Source organism: Drosophila tropicalis, unplaced genomic scaffold (assembly GCF_018151085.1).
Source record: "Drosophila tropicalis isolate 14030-0801.00 unplaced genomic scaffold, ASM1815108v1 contig_694, whole genome shotgun sequence".
Taxonomy (NCBI): Eukaryota; Metazoa; Arthropoda; class Insecta; order Diptera; family Drosophilidae; genus Drosophila; species Drosophila tropicalis.
Genome location: NW_027173176.1, coordinates 419,189 through 439,280, shown reverse-complemented (window position 1 = coordinate 439,280; position 20,092 = coordinate 419,189). Strand labels below are relative to the sequence as shown.

Below are 20,092 nucleotides of genomic sequence, written 5' to 3'. Positions count from 1 at the left end.
TCGGTCAGAGCCCATAACGGCTGCGGTCAAATCTAATTTCCGCAGCTTTTACTACTTTATTAAACTATTACAACTAAAGCCGAAATTGTACAAGGCGATGGGTATTAAAAAAGTTATGTAGCTACACATACACGTCTATGTGTGTGTCTCTTCCTTCTTTCTCACTCTCTCTGTCTCTGTCTCTCTCCTTCTTCTGGGCTGAAATGTGCGTCTGTATTCGTGTATGAAGCATGAAATGTGTTAATAAAGCACACTTGCCACCAACATGGCCACATAATGAAACGAAATTGCAGGAGGTAACAACATGGCTAGCTTTCAGGCTATTTATATATATATGTATGTATATATATATATATGTATATACCTAAAAAGTTAGGGTATATTCCTATAGTGTATATACAGACATATAAATATATCGATGGCATAAGAGCAAGTCTAACTATATCGAGAAATCCAAGCTACTTTTTTCAAGTAATCTTTGATTAACAAAAAAGAGTTGTGATTTAATTTCGGTCTATGGTTCAGATAGTTGCATTATGGTTCTATAAGATGCATTAAGGTCGATCAGTCTTGTGTGCAGTGTATCTAAACTTCATTCTAGTGGATAAATAGAAAACTTGTTCATCTTTCGCACAAGTTTTCTGGCTAGTGTTTCGACTAGGTAGCATAAGTTGCAGGCACTTTGTGGCTTTTATGACTCTACATAGCTCCTCTTCAGGCGGCGGCAGCAGCGGCGACGGTGACGGCGGCATCAAATTTGGCTCCTTGTGTACGTTTAATTGCTTTGACCTTTTCAAATGTGTTTGTGTGTGTGTGTGTGTTGCATAGTTTCGGGCGTGTTGCATGTTAATTAGCATTAAGCAGGAGCAGGCTCTCGTTGTATGTGATAAAAATTTATTAGCCGCTGCCTGTGGCCAAAACTGCCCATTTTTGGGTTTTCGTTTTTTTTCTTCCTTTTTTTGTTTTTCTTTGTAGACGGAGTTGTAGATTTCTGCTCGTCACATACAAGTATATATATATAAATATCTTAATATGTGTGTGTGCGAAAGTTTCGGTATATTGCAATTAAATTTAAGCTGCATTAAACTGCCGCAACAGAGAAACGAAATACAGGAACAAGAGAGTATACATAGGAAAGAAACACAGGAGCGTTTCGGCTCAGAGCAACGTTTCTCGATGGGAATTGGTGGGCTAGGCTGGTCGAAGAGCGGCGAAGCCGATGGGGCCTAGGTCAGAGGATGAGTTTTTTGGTCTGGCTCCGGGGCTCAGGACGACTCCACAAAAGACTTGTGGCCATGGTAACGGCAAAGTTTTTCGGGTTTTGCCGGTTTTCTGGGCAAAAGTTCGCGCTTGTTCCTTTTTGATATGTATTTTAATTCCTTGTGCCCTGTGAGCCATTTTGCAGTCAGGACTTTTGGCTTATACGTACAACAACAACAACGAATACAAGAGAACGACAGCGGCAGCAAGGACGACTCTGGCTTAAATGGCACTTATGAGCTTATGCCACAACTTACATTATTATTATTACTACTACGACTACATACACACACACATACACAAATATATACTCTTTTTTTCAGCTTGTGTTGTTGTTTTTGCTGCTCTTGGATTTGTTGCTGGCTTTGGGCCATACAATAAATAGTTATGTGCAGTTTGTGTATTGACTGCAAGTCGACAACTTTCACAAACAAAGAAAGCAACATAGACTAAGAGAGAGAGAGAGAGAGAGATAGAGTTGGAAAGCGGCATAAAGCAAGAGCGAGAGAGGTTGAGAGTTTTGTTTTAATTAAGGCGTATTAAGTGGCTTGTTTTACGAGGCCTCGGGGTGTGGCCGAGAGAAGGCTTTAAAACTGCCTAGGCTAGAAAGAGACAGACAGCATAAAGTGGTTAGTGGAAAAGAGGGGAGCATACAATGGGAAGAGGGATAACAGATGCAGTCTTTTTGGCTTATTGAAACTTCTAAAAATTGCATGAGGCAAGCGTATGTACATATAAAAGTTAGTTTTATGACTTTGCCAGCAAGTTGTAGGAGTTTGGGGAGTCGTTTATATTGATTTCTTTTTCTTTTTTTTTTTTTTTTTGCCAGATTCAACACAAATTGAAAACTGCAAAATTAATGTTCATTTGACATTTTACAGCACTGCAACCAAATTCCTCTAACAATTCAAATGGAATGGAAGCAACACTGTTTCAAAAAAAATCATTTTGCAACACGGAAAATATGATGACAGAACATAGTTGCCACATGTAAGTAAAATTTAAACATTCAACATTTTACCCTTGTAACCATGAATTAATGAACTATAGCCTTTTACAACACTTCTGGGTATATGTTTGCAGGCAAAATCAAATGAAGATCTTTAGATTGATTCAATCAACTTGAACATTTCTCATGTTTTGCCATGCCAAAAGCATAAATTGAATTAAAATCTTGTTTTCAATACGCAAAATTAATTTGAAATGTCTCGCTTTGTCAAATTAACTTTTAATTGCTGCAGCAGCGTCTTTCCAGAAATCTCTACTATAGCTCTACATAAATACATTTGTATGTAAGTATGTGGAAAGCTGCATCTGACATACAAAAACAAATTCCAATTAATATAGCCAACACACACACACAGTGAGAGAAACATAAATACCTATCAGAGGCAGACACATACACTTGAACGAGCGCCATAAAGTAGACTTGAAATTTTCGGTTTGCATTGTCGTCTATCATATGCAAAAGCGTTTTGGCGACAAAACCAACAACCAAATAGAGGCTTCTCTACCCCGCTCACATACACACGCTCGCACACACACACACACACACACATAAATGCCAATAATTAATGTGACATTTTCGGCGTAATTGAGGCGGCAGAGGCTATGAGGCTCTGAAGCTGAGGCAAATGCGGCGTAGACATAGAGAGAATGAAATGTATCTAGGCATGCATGAAAGTATCCATGTATCTGTGTGTGTGTCTCTATGTGTATTTCCGCTACAAAAGCATTCCCCAAAACTGCCTGGCATGCCAAAGTGGCAAACTTGCTTCACCATTCTGTTCTATTCTATTTGGTTCTCTATATATCTCTCTCTCTCTCTCCCCCTCTGCTTTCTACGCATGGCTAGCTAATTGAATTTCTGCCAAATTGTGTGCGGTTTGGCCACACTCTCAGGTGTGTCTCCTACCTACCTTCTTACCTCGCCTCTCGTCTTCCCCGCAATCTGTCTGTTTCTCAAGCAAGACAAGCTAAAGTCGCCAATTTCATAAAAATTTATTGCTTGCAGAAAAAGTTTTTTAATACCTTTTGCCTCCTTTGGCAGAACTTTGGCCAATGACAGTTTAAGTTGTTGCTCCACTTGTTGTTTGGCCAACAAATTTTTACAAGGCGAACACCGTGAATCTCTAGCCGTAACGTACCCCAAAAGCACATTGACAGTGAGTGAACCATTGTGCTTTTACTTTTGCTTCTTATTTGAGTGACACAGAGAAAGAGAGAGAGAGAAAGAGACTCACACACATCCATATGTACATATATATATGTTCATTTCAATTTCAATTTATATGAGCAAACTTTTATGAAGTGCATGTCATGCTGCCGCTGCCTGCATTTATATTTCATGCCAAAACTCCAAGCTCATGTTTATTTTACACACACACACACACACACAAGCAAAAAAACAACGAACACAACGAAAAGTTCTAACAGCTCGTCGCTGATTGAGTGTCAAACAACTGAATTTAATACATTAATACAAGTAGTTGGCACTCGATGATTGGTTGGAAATTTAATGCTTAACAATTTGTATGACATTTTTGATGAAATATCAAATATTACATAAATATTTGTATTAAATTGATCAGCATGAATTTTCATTGTGACGATTTTTCAAATGCAATAATTGATTCAAAGAGTGTTTTGTAGTTATTGATACTTTATAATTTGCTTTGCTGGATCACTTTACTGCCAAGGAACAGAGAGAGAGAGAAAGGGAGAGAGAGAACCCACAGCTGACCACCATTTTGATTGGTTGAATTGATTTAAACTTGATTTGTTGGCGTTTTGTAAGTGCGTTTGATGCAATTACTTAATGACAGATCCAATGGCAGAACATGCTGATTCTCTTTCTCTTTGTCAAGTGGTTTTGGGCTTTAAACTAGAAAGCATCATTGCCAATGCCAACTTGGCGCATTCAACGTCAACTTATGCCAACTGTCTGTCAGCAACAGGACACGGCCAGGACTCACACACATGCACACACACACACACACACATATATATAAACTTGGCTACTTATGCAAAATGCTTAACTCTGGTACTAGACGACACCCGTTGTTGCTCATATATAGAGGAAAGTTTGATTACCGCCCTCAACAGAACGAGAATGAGTGAGAAAGGAGACACACACACACACACACACACGCATACACACATGCAATTGTGTTGATTGCACAGATGACAAGACGTAGAACGAGTGTGTGAATGAGCGTGAAGAGCAGCTGGGGTGTAGAGGGCGAGAGACGTTGAGAGATGACAACTTTGTGCAGCCGTCGCCTTTTGCCTAGCTCCCAGCCTTGATGACAATGAAGTGCATGCATGAATATTCTAATCAAATGAGCCACCAGGCTTTAGGTCCTCGGTTGTTAGTCCCTAGTCCTGAGCCTTAGCCAGGAGCCTGTTGCCATTGTCAAGCTGCAAAAATTTTTGCATTGCCACCACATGTGGCTGCTGCTGCTCCAACTCCGCCCCAACTTCATTTGTTCATTTGCTTTTTTCTTTGCATAACACTGACAAAAATGATTGGAAAAAGCAAATGCAAACCAGTTGAGAATTACTACAAGAATTGGATGGGTGGGTGTGTCGCATTCTGTCTGCAAGTATATCGAATCGATGTACTAAAATCGTTAGCAGCTTTGATTGGTTTTTCTCTATTTTCCTTTCTCCTTCCCCATTCTAAATTGAATTGCACCCAACTGTTGTCGAAGGGTTTTTTCTTTCAGTGTTATGCAGCACACATGCTTTGTGTTTTGTTGCGGGTGAAAAGTTTCAAAGTCAGTCAGTATCTTTCAACCTACCTAAAGCACCCACCCACCCACCGATACACACACACTCACACACATTCATGAACCACCCATTCCTAGGCCCACACACGCACACACACACACACACAGAGACACAAAAAACTTCCTTGCCTTTCCGTTTTTACCTCGTTTCATTTCATTCACTCACTGAAATCGAATTTGCATAATTTAACATGATGGTTGCGCTTATTCCTGTTGCCTGTCAGACAGACCGAAAGACAGACTGACTGACAGACGTACGGACGGACGGACTGGCAGACAGGCGACACCACCACCACCACCCGATGTTATTATTGTTGGTTGGTCTAACCACCATCAACTACCTATCTCTTTCTCTCTCTCTCTCTCTGTCACCCGTTGGAGACCCCAACCATTTTCTTCTATTCATCGTCACCACATTTAGCCGCCACATGCATCATCATTTGCATACATTTGCAGTTCACCAGTCAGTCAATGGTGGAAGTGTGCCCCAGCACCCCACCCACCACCACCCAACCATCTTTGCCAGCACCACATCGTCATTCGATTTTCTTTTGTATATAATTCGCAAAAAAGTGAATTGACGTTGATGGATTTTGGCACTTACACAGGCTAGCGCCTGTCACTTCAAGCCACCTCAACCCCCGACACCTCCACCCCACTTACGACTCACAGGAGACTGAAAAGAAAAAAAAAAATAAGAAACTTTCAGTTGACTTTGAAGCGCATTTTAATGAAGAATGATATGTTGGCATCCCGGCCACACAAGACCTTCTCAACCAAGACAGTTTTCGCGGCTTTTGCGAACGCGAACAACGTCAACAAGTTTCCCCTCAACCCCCATACACTCTCCCCAACACCACTCCACCACACCGCGTTCTGCTTCAGTGTTTTGTCATAAATTTGTGCGACATTCTTTTAGGCAATGGCAAACATTTACCCATCAATTTGAATTTACATCGATGACTCTTTGCCTGTTGTCATCTTAGCCCCAAAATAATAAAACATGATGAGAAATATACAAATGTTCTGATTCATTAGCTGGAATATCTTATTCAATTTGTTCGTTTAGATAATATTAGGCCATATCAATGGCATTATATCAAATATATGCATATAAGGGGAAGTTATGGATGCTTTCAAAGAATTTATCTATTCATTATGCTAAATTAAATGCTGTAAAAGTCATTGGCCAAAATTTAAAAAGTTGATAGGAAATTGTAACCAATATACTATTCCTCAAATCGAACACATTAAATTTACACAGTTTAGTTTGATATATTAAGTTCCAACGTTTTGGTTTAGTTCCATTTAGCAAAGTTGGAAGAAGTTGCCAGTTTTTTTTTTTTTTGTTTTGTGATATTCCCGCATCCTGTCTCAGACTTGCCAACAGTTGAAATTATACAACGGACAGATAATGCCAACAAAAATGGCCACCAAATGTTGAAGCTACAGCGGTGGCAGCAGCAGCAGCAACAGCAGCAGTAGCATGTGCAACGAGCCAAATAATCATCACAAACATAACCATAACAATTACATGGGGTCGGAGGGGCTAAAAAAGGAGGGGCATTGGAATGGGCAGGAGGGTGACGGGCTGGAGGGAGTATGAAATAAAAATCGGGTAAACAGTTCAATTAAAGTTGTTTGCTTTTAAGAGCGCTCTGCTCGTTTCACACGCTCGCCATTTGCATTTCTATACGGCAAAATAAACAATGTGGAAAGTAACTGGGAGGGGCAGCAAATGGTGAGCAATGCCACCACCAAGGGCGCGGGCAGTTGACGGAGGAGGGGTTGAGAGCGGATAACAAAAAAAAAAAAAGTTTCGTTTGTTTTAATATGCAAGTAACTTTTTTTAACAATAACATTTCATTTTATTATGTCAAAAGTTTTGGTTTTACAAATACACACAGATACGCAGCACACACACACACACACACACACACACACACAATCACAATTTTTATTTTGCTTACATTTGTGTGACTGAGTGTGTGAGAGTGTATTTTGTGTATGTGTGTGTGTGGAATATTTTCATGTTAATGTTTGTTATTGTTGTTCTTTTGTTGGCGTTTATTGTTGCCATTTTTGATATGCATGAAAAGGCGGGCGTTCGCCCCCGAAATGGGCGTAGCATTTGCTAAAGGAGGAGTATGCCGAGGCCATGTGACACTTTTGCATAGAAATATGGAATGGATTTTATTATTATTCTTTGTTATTGTAACTCCGCCCTCACCAGACAGCCCCAAGATCTATCTACTCATCTCATCTTCCTGCTGCTGATTCTGATTTTGTTTTGTTCAAATTCTTTTTTCTATTTGGTGTTTGTTTTACTTCTATTTATGTGAAAGATGGCTAGAGAAATATATATATTGGATATTTTATCAATCTATATAATTAGATAGATTGCTCTTGTCGCATAAACCAAAGAAACTTTCATGTTATATAGTTAATTTAGAATAGTAAATTTCTCTTCACATTTTGGATTCGTTTTTGTTTTTTTGTGGAGGGAAAAGACCTTAAGACATAAATTGCATTACTTATTACAGATTAGCTTTAAATGAGGCTACAAAATAAATTCAAGTAACTAAAACAACATAACAACGTAAGGAATAAGGATAAACAAACAAATAAGGGAATTTCAAACAAAACTGGCACAGTACAACAAATAACGAGCTGAACACGTTACGTATACGCAATAAAATATTTAGAAAAAACAAAATGAGAAATGCTGCATAATCGAATATATATATATATATATATTTATATGTAGGTATATAATTTACAATGTTGAATGGATTTCCATATATATCGATATATAGTATATATATGTATATATATATATATATATATGGTATATATATGTATATATGATAGAAGGTAATGTAGATGTCTGGGGTACTCACCTTTGCTAGCACCGTCCGGGCCACGCAATATGGTGCACTCCTCTATAGTGCCAAATGGTTGAAATATTTGTCTAACATCATCTTCGGTTTGTTGTTTGCTGAGCATGCCAACGAACAGCTTGCGATCTAAATGCTCTGTTTTATGTATTTTTTTCGGGTTTCAGTTTTGTTTTTTTTTTTGTTTTAAATTTAATATTTTTTTTCGGTTTGGTTTTTTGTCGTTATCATTATTGTTTGTGAGTTGAATTTAAAGTTGTTTATTGTTGATGTTTGTTGTTTTTTTTTTTTTTGGTTTTGTTTTTTTTTTTCGTTTACCAAAAGAGGCAGCAAAATGGAAGAGTGGCAATGTGTTAGAGAACCCAAAATCAAAGTAGAACAAAGAACAAAGAGAACAGAAACAGAACAGAAGAATATTCAAAAAGCCATAGCAAGAGAAATTGTTTTTGTTTTTTGGTTTTTTTGTTTCGCAAAAAAGAAAAATGAAAAGAAAATTGAAATATTTATTTGTTTTTTTTTTTCACCAATTAAATACCGAAAAATCAGATTTTGTTGATAATAAAGAATATGTCGTATATAGAAAGAGACAGAGAGATAGAGAGAGATGTAAATGCAACAAAGTTACACGCAACAGTTGATTTTTGGTATTTTTGTTAAATTTTTTATTTGTTTTTGTTTGTAACGAGTAACGAACGCAGCAGGCACATTTAGTAATATATTTGTTTTTTATTTTGAAAATTCAACAGGCGCAAAAATTACCCAACACAACAAAAAAAAAAAAAAAAAAAAAAAATTAGACAAGGTAAGGTAAAAGCAACAACATTTAGTTAACGAGAATTTTTGGTGAATGTTTTTAAGGTAAATTTTGTTTGTTTGTTTTTTAACAGGGAAAGGGTGATTCAAAAATGTTCACCAATAGAGCAAATACAATTACAACATTTATTTAGGTGGTTTTTAAGGGGCGGTCGGGCGGGCGTTTGGATAGAAGGAGTAATTTTTTTTTCATTGCGGGGAAAAGGGTGTATAATAAATAATAATTGGTCAACAAAAAATAAAAGAACAAAAAAAAAAAAATATTAGTATAAAGCAAAGGCCAAAAAGTTGATAAAAGTAAACAAAAAATAAAATAATCAAGAATTAATTTTTATTTAAAATATGTTAAATAAAATTGTCAGTTTTCCAATTTTGCCAATTTTGATGTTTTTGTTTTTTCGTTTTTTTTTTTTTTTAGATATTTTTATTTTTTTGGTTGTTTTTTTTTTTTTGGTTTTTTTGATTTTTTTTTTTTTCATATAGAGCACGAACAAGTGTTACATAAAAAGGAAAGAAAAGAAGATAAAAATGGGTGATATTTAGTTAAATTTGTAGCACAATTGGTTTTGTTTTTTTTTTTTGTTTGTAACTTACAACTTACGAAAATTGAAAATGTCATGGTATATAGATGACAATAACAATTAGCTAAAGGTACATATGCATATAGATAGTTATGAACGATAGCTATATATATGCATATGTAGAATGTATACATACATATATAATGATAATAATAATAATAATAATAATGTATAGATATATGTAGAACACACGCCACATACACGCACACACACACACACACACACACACGCATACATACATACACACACATACATACAATAGTTTACGAACTGGCCACGCTACTAAATGATGATATATTGATTTTTAGACATTGAAAGATATTAATAATAACATTTTAGCCACTACATTGGAAAAGAATGAGTACAATATATAAATATAAAGGTATTTGTAAATAACTAGAAATAGCTTAAAATCAGAAAATACTTAAAGGAGATTCAAGAAAATTTAGTCAGCATTATAAATTTTTAAATTATAGAGAGTTATTAGAATAGTCCCAGGTGTATAGAGAGAGCGATAGCGAGCAAAAGTTTTGATTTATGTAGATGAAGGTGCATACAATTTAGCCTAAGATAAGAGAGCTATAGAGCTTTAGTTGAAATCAAGACATTTGAGTTTTAGTTTAGGTCTGAGACTAACTTAGTTACTAAAATTCTCAATATTTCTTTTTCGTGTTTCACAGTATCATACTACGTAAGTTATCTCCTGATTCTTGGTTCGTTTCACCCAACCAATGACAACAAAAGTATTTAGTATCTTAGTTTAATGCCGAAAAAAGGGACAAAATATGAAATTAATGCCAGTTCACATTCAATAAATAAATGATAAACAAACAAATACAGAAAGCAAACAGAACAAGAAAACAATTCATCTTTCGTTTGGTACAATCACAGAAGAAGTAAAGTGGAATTCGTAAAGTACTTACTACTAATTAAAATCATTCCTAAAGAAGTTGGACTCTTTCTTTTTGTCGATAGTGAATAAAATAAATGAAATTTATGTTTTAAAAGATTTAATTCCAGTTAAATTCTTAATTTACAAAATAAACTTGAACTTTAAGAAGACTGGAATAGACTTCCCATTTTTTTTTTTTATCCCAGCCGTTTATTCGCAAGGAGACAAAAGGGAAATCGATACGGTTATTATATGGCCAGTTATTGAAAATCTATCCACATATGGCAATGCTGTCTCTGTAACCCATCTTTATCGTCGCCTATCGAAAATTGAGCATCACATAATTGGCCAAACACTTGCACCCAAACCAAAAAGAGGAGAAGGAGGAGAAAAAAAAAGACAACTCTCTTAGGGCAGCTGCTGCTGTTCCTAGTGGCTACTCCAGCTCCAATTTCTACTTCATGCTACTATTGCTGCTGTCGCGTTAAAGTGGCAAAAGCAATCGAAGTAGAAAATAACTAATACGACACGTTAGACCCAAGCAGGAGCTAACATACACTCACACACACATACACACACACATACACACACACACACCACATACAGATGGCCTGCAGGCAATTGTCTTCGTGTCCGGGTTAAGCCTAATGGCATTTGGATTCCCTTTTCCTCCGGCTTCTACCGCCCCTCCGTACACGACTCTCGCTCTTTTTCACTGCTTCGCCTCTTTCTCCAATCTGAAAGCACGTGCAATAAGCCAAACAACGCCCAGGGCATGCTAAAAACCCAAGCCAAGCCAAGCCAAACAACACAAAAGGGTTGAGCTTAATAAAAATGTAAAGCACGTTGGGTCGCTCGGTCGGTCGGTTGGTTGTTTGGTCTATCGCTTGGGTCACGGTTACTTCAGGGAGATGGTTAAGAGGTAAGGTAACGGCAACTGTAACGGTGAAATAGTGCAGCATACTTTGCGGCGCCTGCTGTTGTACATATGAAACGGCATAGTTCAACTGGCTGTTAACAGTTGCGGACACAACATACTATACAGCATATCTCTACTCGCAAAAAAAAAAAAACAAGAAAAAGCAGCCAATGCAAAGAAGAAAATGTAGAAAAGTGAAACAAGTAAAAGGACTCACACACACACACACACCCATGGCAGAGTGGGACACACAAAGGCGAAAAGGATTTGCACAATGTTTAGCCTGACGTTGCAGCAATTTTCTACAATTACCTAGGGCCAACCAGGACCAAGAGAGCTCAGCTCAGCTCAGCTCGACCGAGAATTTTCAGTGATTCTTTTTGCCCTTTCTTTTAGGTATTTGCTTGCCCCCCGTCACCTTCACCTCTCTACCGACCCCTCCCGTAACCATTTATTCCTATTCGTTCGTTTTTTGTTGTTGTTTTTTTTTTTTTTTTTGCTGGTCGCAGCAGTGAAAATAATATTAAAGGCCATTAGGCTCATATAGACAAGTTAAGTGGCTCCTGGTTGCCATGTGTGGCAGAGTTTTTAGATTTTATTTTTATGCCTCTCGCCGCCGTCATTGCCCTCAGTATTCAGGCTCTGGCTCCAGCTGCTCGTTGCCTAGCAGGCAAAAGAAGTCATTAACGTGTCGTTGTCTTTGATGCTGCTGGTGCCGCTGGTGTAGAGGATTCGGAAAACACACACACACACAGGCAAAAAAGACAGAAAGAAAGACAAGAGCAGAAGGCAGAAAAAGAAGAAGAAAAAAAAAAACCAAATTAAATTAGTTAACCACATGGCAACTTTTGTATGCCCAGCCAACAGCAGGCAGAGGCAGTGAAGCTGCCACCAAAACAGGCAAGAGACAACGACAGGCCACTAATTGTTGCATGTTATGTTTTTTGCTTATCTTCCTTTGAGTCTGTGTCTCAGTTTATGCCCCACGCCCCTCCCGACATCTACCTTTTCTTCTCACTGTCGCTTTGTGTCCTAGACAAGTAATTGTATTTTAAATGCCAGCCAAAAGGTGAAAAAGCCAGTCAGCTAGCCAGCAAACCAACCAAGCTATGTCGCGTCTATAAATTATACAAGAAGAACGGAGAGAGGGAGAGAGAAAAAAAACACATAGATGGAAAAAAATGTCTAAAAAGGAAAACTAAACACAAAGTCGCTGACAACGCGAAAAACTCAAAGCTCATGTGTTTTGCTCTTTTCTTGCTATCCTTTTTTTTTTTTCTTTTTTGCAGTTTTCTCTTTAGCTCTTGGTTCTTGGCTCTTTTGCTCTTGTCTCTTCACTCTTCATCTGTGCTTTTTGCCAATTGACATGTAAATTGACATTTAATGGCTGCTAATGAGCGTCTGAGGATTAGTTCTCTAGTTGGTAACTTGCTTGGTGTGTGGCATGTCTTTTGGTTTGTGATTTGAATACATTAAAGGTGTATGTGTGTGTGTGTGTGTGTAAATAGGTGTGGGTGTATAGGGAATTGTCTGTTGGTTCAGGTGAAGCTGAAGTAATGCAAAGTATTTGCAACTTGTCTCTTAAGTTTCAACACTTTTAGGAAAAACAATTCTTACCATTTGATTTGGTACATATAAGCGAGAAATCCCTTTTGCAATTGCAGCTTATAAATCATTAAGTAAACAAATAAATACTCCATTAATTTTCACAGCTTAACAAACAAATACACACGCATAGACACACACACACACACACACGCACACAAACAATAATAACAACTAAAATGGAGTATCCTGAGAGATCGTTGTGTATTAAATTTCTAATGCCAGCAATTCATATTTGTGGAAAACTCCTTAATCAGATTAGAATCATAGCCAATGGAAGATAGACAGAGAGAGAGAGAGAGAGGATGATGATGAAAATGCTATGTAAATATATTTAAGTTATTAATTATTTTGTGGAGATTTTGTATGAAAATCTGCTTTATAATTACACACATACACACACACGCACGCAGCATTAGGAAAAGGAGTTCTCTCTCAATTCGAATAACATTTGTTTAACAAAAATTGATTGAAATATGAAGGCCATAACTCACACTGACTTACACTTGACTATGAATTCATATCTGTATCTGTATCCTGTTGTGCGTTGTCTATGTTTATTTTCCTATAAATTATTGAAATTGTAATTACTTAGGCAGGAAATGAGGGAAATGGTCAAGCAGGCAAGCAGTCACTCACTCACCCAACCAACCAACCAACCACCCACCCACTAACTCACTTCACGTCAATTCAGTCAATATGTCTGCCTCGTCTTTGCCTTAAATTTTGCCTTAGAGCGGCGGCTTGAGTATTATTTTTTTCTTGTAATGAAAATTTAATTAGAATTATGTGCATTGATTAATTGAAATGCTGTAAGCGCTCGCTGAGTGCGAAAGAGAGAGAGAGAGAGCGCGAGAGAGAGACAGAGAGATAAAGACGTTAAGAAGGTTATTTGGAACCGTTTCTTAGAACTTTTCCATATTTTATATTTCTCTCATATTTTATTTTCAGGTTTTTTTTTTCCATTTCTTGTTTGTTACATATTTTTATTTTGGAGTTTGATGATTGATGATTGACTGTTAAATGGATACTAATTAATAAATAATTAGTTATGGTACATTTGTAAATTTTGTAGTTGAATCATTTGACACTCATTTGACATGTAACGAGGTTAATGCAAAAGTAATTTTATGACTACTGCGAGGCGGTGTCAAGAGGGGAAAGGAAAGTAGTTGGAGAAGAAGGAGAAAAACCAGATGTGTGTGTGTGTGTGTATGTGTCCTTTAATCAGCTTTAAAAGTGCAACGATCCATCATTGTTAATTAGTGGCATAAAATCTGTTGTAATCTTGTTGAGAGGAGTCCAGAATTTGTTTTAGCACAAACCAACATACATATGCATGCATGTATGTGTATGTATAGGTACATATTTGTGGGCCCACAAAAGTATGCTAACACAAAATTGAAATGTAAATTATTCGAGAGAAAATCAATTCAAGTCAGGGCAACATTTGGTCATGATAACTACCTTATGTTGCCCGTTCCACTCCCCCCATTTCCCCCGCAACAAAATCATCAGCATCATCTGCCACATTGGTTTCGCCCATCAATATATATGTACATATATAGCAGCTCACTCCATTCGCTCCAAAAGCTAATACAGTTCCTCTACTCCTCTCGTCTCCTCTCTCTTGCTCAATCTCTATCAATATATTTAAAAAGAAGTCAGCAGGCAATTGTTTAGCCTCAACAGTCAAGAGCCGCTGCAGGCGAAAAGCGTCGACATGCCATTTTTATGGCATTCACACAGACAGTCTAAAGAGAGAGTAAGAGAACGAGAGTGAGTGAGATGGACAGATGGAGAGACATCATCCAGCAACCGTTTGGGGAGGTGTCAGTATTTATACATCAAATAAGCTAAAATTTTTCCGTTATGACTCCCACAAGCGGCGGCAAACAGAATCGAGAGTTGAGTTAATGCTGCAGACAACGACAACGAGAACGACGACGACGACGACGACAACAACGCTTTTGCCTCGACAATTGTGTGGCAATTGTCAAAAAGTCTCAACGACTTGACGTTTATATATGACTAGTGATAAGTCAGACGTGGCAGGCCTTGGCATGGTTGCCTTATACTTTTGCTCTCGCTCTCGCACTGTCTCTTTTGTTATTATTATCATTATTATATGCCTGTGGAATCCTTTGGGTGTCTTAAAGTATTGTGCACACAGTTTATTTGTCAGTTTTGGAGAAAAGTCCTCTTTCTAGGCAGTGTGAAAAAGGGAGAGTGGGTGAGCGAGAGGTAGAGAAAAGTGTAGAGAAACTTGTGCAAATGACAGCCAACGAATTCCCAGGCAAAGTCAAAAAGTAAATTAGTTATTAGCCTTGTAAGTAGTTCACAAAGTTCACAACCAGAGTGGAGTTTTGTGCCGCTAAAATGCGCCTAATTGTTAATTAGTGTCAAGCATGAATTTGTATTTACAGCCTCAGCCTTAGCTTGAGTCTCAGACATTTCTATAGGCATGCAAAAATTTTTAGGGCACAAATGAAAGTTTTTTGTGTGTGCCTACACAACGGCCACAACGAAGAGTTGTTGGTTGGAGGATAAGGATAGGACTGAGAATGAGAGCGAGAACGAACTGACGAAGACTACAACGGAAATTGTACAAAAGTCACTGGCACTGGCACTGGCACTGGCAATGGCAATGGGCAGACTAACGGACTCCAAAGACGTTGAAGAAGGCGCAGAAAGTTTGTCTAGGCAGGCGGCTTTTTCTCTCCTTGTGGTATTGAAGTGTTAATTAATATTGAAAAGGATCAACTTTTGTGTGACTTTGGCTTTGTGCAAATGAAAATTGAAAAGCTGTAGAGAGGCTGCCAGGAAGTGGTTGTTTTTTGGAATGGGAAGGCTCTACAAGGGCAATGAAGAAGCAAATGAGAGAGACGTTTGGGAAGGAGTGAAGGATAGCCAAAGAGAGAAAAAGCGGAAAAAAATATCTTCTTCAGGAGAATGTCGCTATATTTCGATTAGTTTGTCAATGGATAGAATGAGCATGTTGCATCTGACTTGAGAGAGATGCGCATATATTCTGATTAATTTAAAAGGCAACTGGCTTTCATATTCCAAAAACATTTGCATTTCATGGTGCATATGACCATAAATTCGTCCCTTCTTCTCCTTCAGTATTTCCTCTCTGTGTGTGTGCATCTTGTGCACTTGGAGGAAAAAAGGCAATCTTGACATGCCATTAACATTTCATGTGCACCTTGACGTTGCCTTCTTGTAAGAGAAAGGGAGACCACTGCAGGGCTGCACAGGGAGGCAGGCACAGTGACTATCACACTAAAAGTCAATATAAGGATGAAGAGAGGAAAAAATTCTTTTTTTATGACCTCGGGATTATCATTTTGTGCTGCAGCTTGACATGAAATTGGCTGCACACTGTGGGTAACCAGAAATTGGCTATAAAAACCCAGCGACCAAGGTGCTTGTATATAAATATATATAAAAAAGAGAAAGAAAAAAAAAGAAACCTAAAAAAAGAAAGAAAAGAAAAACGAAGAAAGAATATAGAAATTTTTATTTTAAGTAGTGACGCGTCAGGGATAATGTTAATGGCACATAGCATTTTCATTTCAAACGCATAAAAGTGTCCAAAAAGAAAGTAGAGAACAAATGGGAGGTGAAGCAGAAGGATGTGCAGGAGTAACAGAAGCCGGCAATGTCAACCACCAAAGGGAAAGAGATGGAGAGAAAGATGGGGCACGGGATGGATCTGCCTCTCTTTTATGTGTGTAAAGATTTTCGTATATATATTTTTTTTATATTTTATATATATGTATATGTACATATATACGAATATATAATATCTCTCACGATAAAGTGGAATTTAAAGTTTATGACCGCTAGACGAAGTTGTTTCCATCCTCTCTTTCGCACTCAGTGACTGTCTCCTTCGCTGTCTGTGTGTGCATATGCTGTTTGTGTGTGTTGGTGTGTGTGTGTGTGTGTGTGCTTTATAATTATATAGCCGGCATTTTTTTATAACTCCCCTTGCCACAAATGTTATGACCGAATTTGACCCAACGGCCAAACGACAGTGGGAGATGGCAGAGGGAAATGTCACAAAGATTACTTCAAATAGGCAATAGACATGGTCATATACTCAAATGGATGACCATAGCAGACGAAGAAGCTTTCCTTTTACACCATTTACCTCATATAAAAAGATAAATGGAAAATCACAGATTGCCCCCAAACAGGTTTCAAACTGGGAAGAGTTTAAATCAACAAAGAGATAAATATTTGACCCAAGCATAACTAAATGGAAAGAAAACAAAAAGCCTAATGAAATTGCCTCACATTGACAGTCATGTTATGAATAAAGGCTTAACTATAATATTAATACTAAATATATGTACATAATTTTGCTTACTTTTTTGTTTTTAGTTTTCGCTTTTTTATCTGTTTGTCTTAGAAACTTTATATACCGCGCTATCTTTATCTGCCTCTTTCTCTGATCCTCTCTTCTGACTCTGCCCCTGTTTCTGTGTGTCTGTTTATCTTATAAATATTTATTATTTTTTAATTTGACTTTAATTTGTTGCTCTGTGGAGATATTCCCTGTAGAATCAGCTATCACTGTCAGAGTTATTAGTACATTAATTTTTAAATATTAAGACGAATTTAACACCTTTTGTTTCCAGGTAGAGAGCTCTGTCTACTTTTAGGCACGCTTATCTTAATTTGTTGGATTTTGTTTAGTTTCTTTGTTTTTTTGTTTTGGTTAATGGTTTAAAATGTTATAAATATTGATCACGGCCAAATAATGAAACAATCGTTTGTTATATATTTCAGTTTACTGTTTGTTTGTTTGTTTTTAACATCATTCGATATTCATTTGCACTACGCGGCGTATTTACAATTTGGCTTCAGGTCAATTTTTTTGTGGTTGTCTTTAGACTAATTTGTGTTGCATGGACGTTTTGCTGAACGGCTGGCTTTGATTTACTTTCAATTTCAGTTTGTTATTTGTTTTGTTTTTTGGCTTTCTGTTTCCATCCATCCGTTTTCTAGACAGTTTTCAGATTTCAGTTTTCAGCTGTTGTCGCTGGCATTTTGCTGTGGCTTGTCAGGCGGAGTGCTAGATTTGTTTGTTATTATTTTTGTTTTTTTTTTTTTAAATTTGTTTTAAATGTTTTTTTTTTTTTATGTTTTTATATGGTTTTTATATGGTTAGATTTTGTTGGGTTTTATATTATTTATTTCATGTGTTGTTGTTTGGCGTTTAAAAAAAGAGAAGAGCAGAAAAGAAAGAAAGAGAAAAAGTAAGAATAAATAAAATTTTTTAAATCTCTGTTGTTGTTTTTTATTTTCATTTTCATTTAAGTTTTCGTTCAAATGTTGTTGCTTATTTTTAATTAATTAGAGGCAATTTTTTATTTGTTTTGTTTTGGGTTCTTTTTTGTTTTTTGTATGCTTTGCACTACAGAGAAAATTAGCAACGAGAATGAATATTTACGCACAACAAAAATGTTTACGTGACATAACAATAACAAAACTGAATTTTGATTTTATTAAATTTCATTTTCTTGGTTTTTTTTCTGTGTGGTTTTTTTTTCTTTTGTAATTTAATTTAATATATAGAGATAGCACAACATTGAACATTTTTCGATTCATACTTTTTTTTCGCACAACATCGAATAAAAAACAACAACACAGAGATATATAAAAAATTTTATCGAAAAGAATAAGGAGGGGAAATAACGAAAGGAAGTTATAAAAAAATGTGGAATGTGGATAGATAGAGGAAGGAAAAATGTAGGTAAGGTGTGAAGTTAAGAATCAAATATTAATTAAGTTGTTTAGTTAACTAATTGTAAGATTTTAGTATCAATATATATGTAGTAGCCACGAACTAGAGCTGAATTCTTTGGTTCTTGTTAAGCATCAAAGTTCGATAATACATTTAAGAAACGATTATATAGAATACACGACAACAACACATGGTATATATATGTATGTATGTAATAGATATAGGTTAAGGCCTAAGGCATAGATATAATATATGTATGTATATGTAAATTAAGATATATTAAGTACATACGTAAATATAAATCACAACATTAAAACTAAGAGCAACAAATATTATGATCTAATATAATTTCACATCTGCAATTTGTTACTTATCACTATTCCTGAAGAAAGGTCAGCTCATCAGAAGAGATTGAAGAATGTAAGAGTTGTGTTACAATACAATTGCCTATCTTTGGGTGTCATGACCTTAATCTAATTGAAATTTTCCATGGAAATAGTTATTCTATTATTTTTTTTGGTTAACATGTGACTAAATGAAAATGGGAAAATTGTTTTTAACCTAATGGATTCGCTTGCCACTTGATATTCAGAAAAGTTGCAACTAGCTTGTTGGACATATCAATCATTCAATTGCTTATTAATTAAAAATATATTGCAAAACAAGTTGCCACAACACCTTGACGAGATGAAACGGGCTGGAGAACCTGTTCGACTTATGTAAGCAAAAGTCCTCCCCGTACCCTTTAACATCAAATAAACACGAATGAAATCAACAACGATAATAGCAACAACAAGTCCGTCAATCAAATTCCAAGAAAATGGTTCAATAAACATGTCTTACATAAAACATTTTAATTAAATTATATTTTATATAAACACACACACACACACACACGAAAGTGTTTGAGTATGTGTGTGTGCTGTGCAATATTTATCAATTTTCCTTAGTAAAGGAAACAAGAGTCATCACAATAACCATACGTCTTCATCTAACGGCACACACACACAAGTAAACAAAAGTGTTTTTAGCTCACTCAATGCACCATCACTCATTTACACACACACACAAACTGAGAGAGAGGGGCCAGTGAAAGGGGTAGAGGATCTGTGTGTGAGAGAGCGAGGGAGAGAGAGAGAGAGAGGAAAGGCGAATGTGCTCTACTTTAATTTAATTTTTGTGGTTGCCTTGCCCTGCCTTCAAGTTGTTCTTGTTGTTTGTTCGTTGCGCGCAATTAATTGAACTTGCAGGAGACTCAGACTATTGACAGCTATGCCAAAGGCAAAGCAAGATAGCAATAGAAGGGGACAGAGAGAGAATAAGAGGGAGGCAGCATCAGCAGCAGCAGGATTGGGTTGTGGTTGAGTCGATGAACACTTAAGCCTCAACTCAATGCAGTCGTCTGTGTGTGTTTCTCTCTGCTCTGCTCTGCTCGTTTACCCGTTACGCTTTTCGGAATTTAACTAAGACAAACACCACAACGATAACAACAGAAACAGAGAACAACACACACACACACACACATACACAAGCAGACATTGCAATACACTAACAACTTGTCTAGTTTGTTGCCTTT

At 36.7% G+C, this 20,092-nt stretch overlaps 1 protein-coding gene and 1 long non-coding RNA gene across 4 annotated transcripts in view; one reads left to right on the top strand and one right to left on the bottom strand.

Moving 5' to 3' along the window:
- Positions 1-20,092, bottom strand: part of bru3 (bruno 3) — a 394,704-nt gene that overhangs the window by 70,478 nt on the left and 304,134 nt on the right. The window contains 1 exon segment of the mRNA XM_068292297.1: positions 7,952-8,086. Within this exon segment, the coding sequence (XP_068148398.1) occupies positions 7,952-8,086 (135 nt within the window).
- LOC137578745 (uncharacterized) overlaps positions 1-20,092 on the top strand; it is a 317,816-nt gene that overhangs the window by 57,261 nt on the left and 240,463 nt on the right. For all 3 annotated transcript variants that reach the window (XR_011032761.1, XR_011032762.1, XR_011032763.1), the window contains exon 3: positions 2,142-2,250. This is a non-coding gene — a long non-coding RNA (uncharacterized lncRNA). The remainder of the gene's footprint in view (positions 1-2,141; positions 2,251-20,092) is intronic.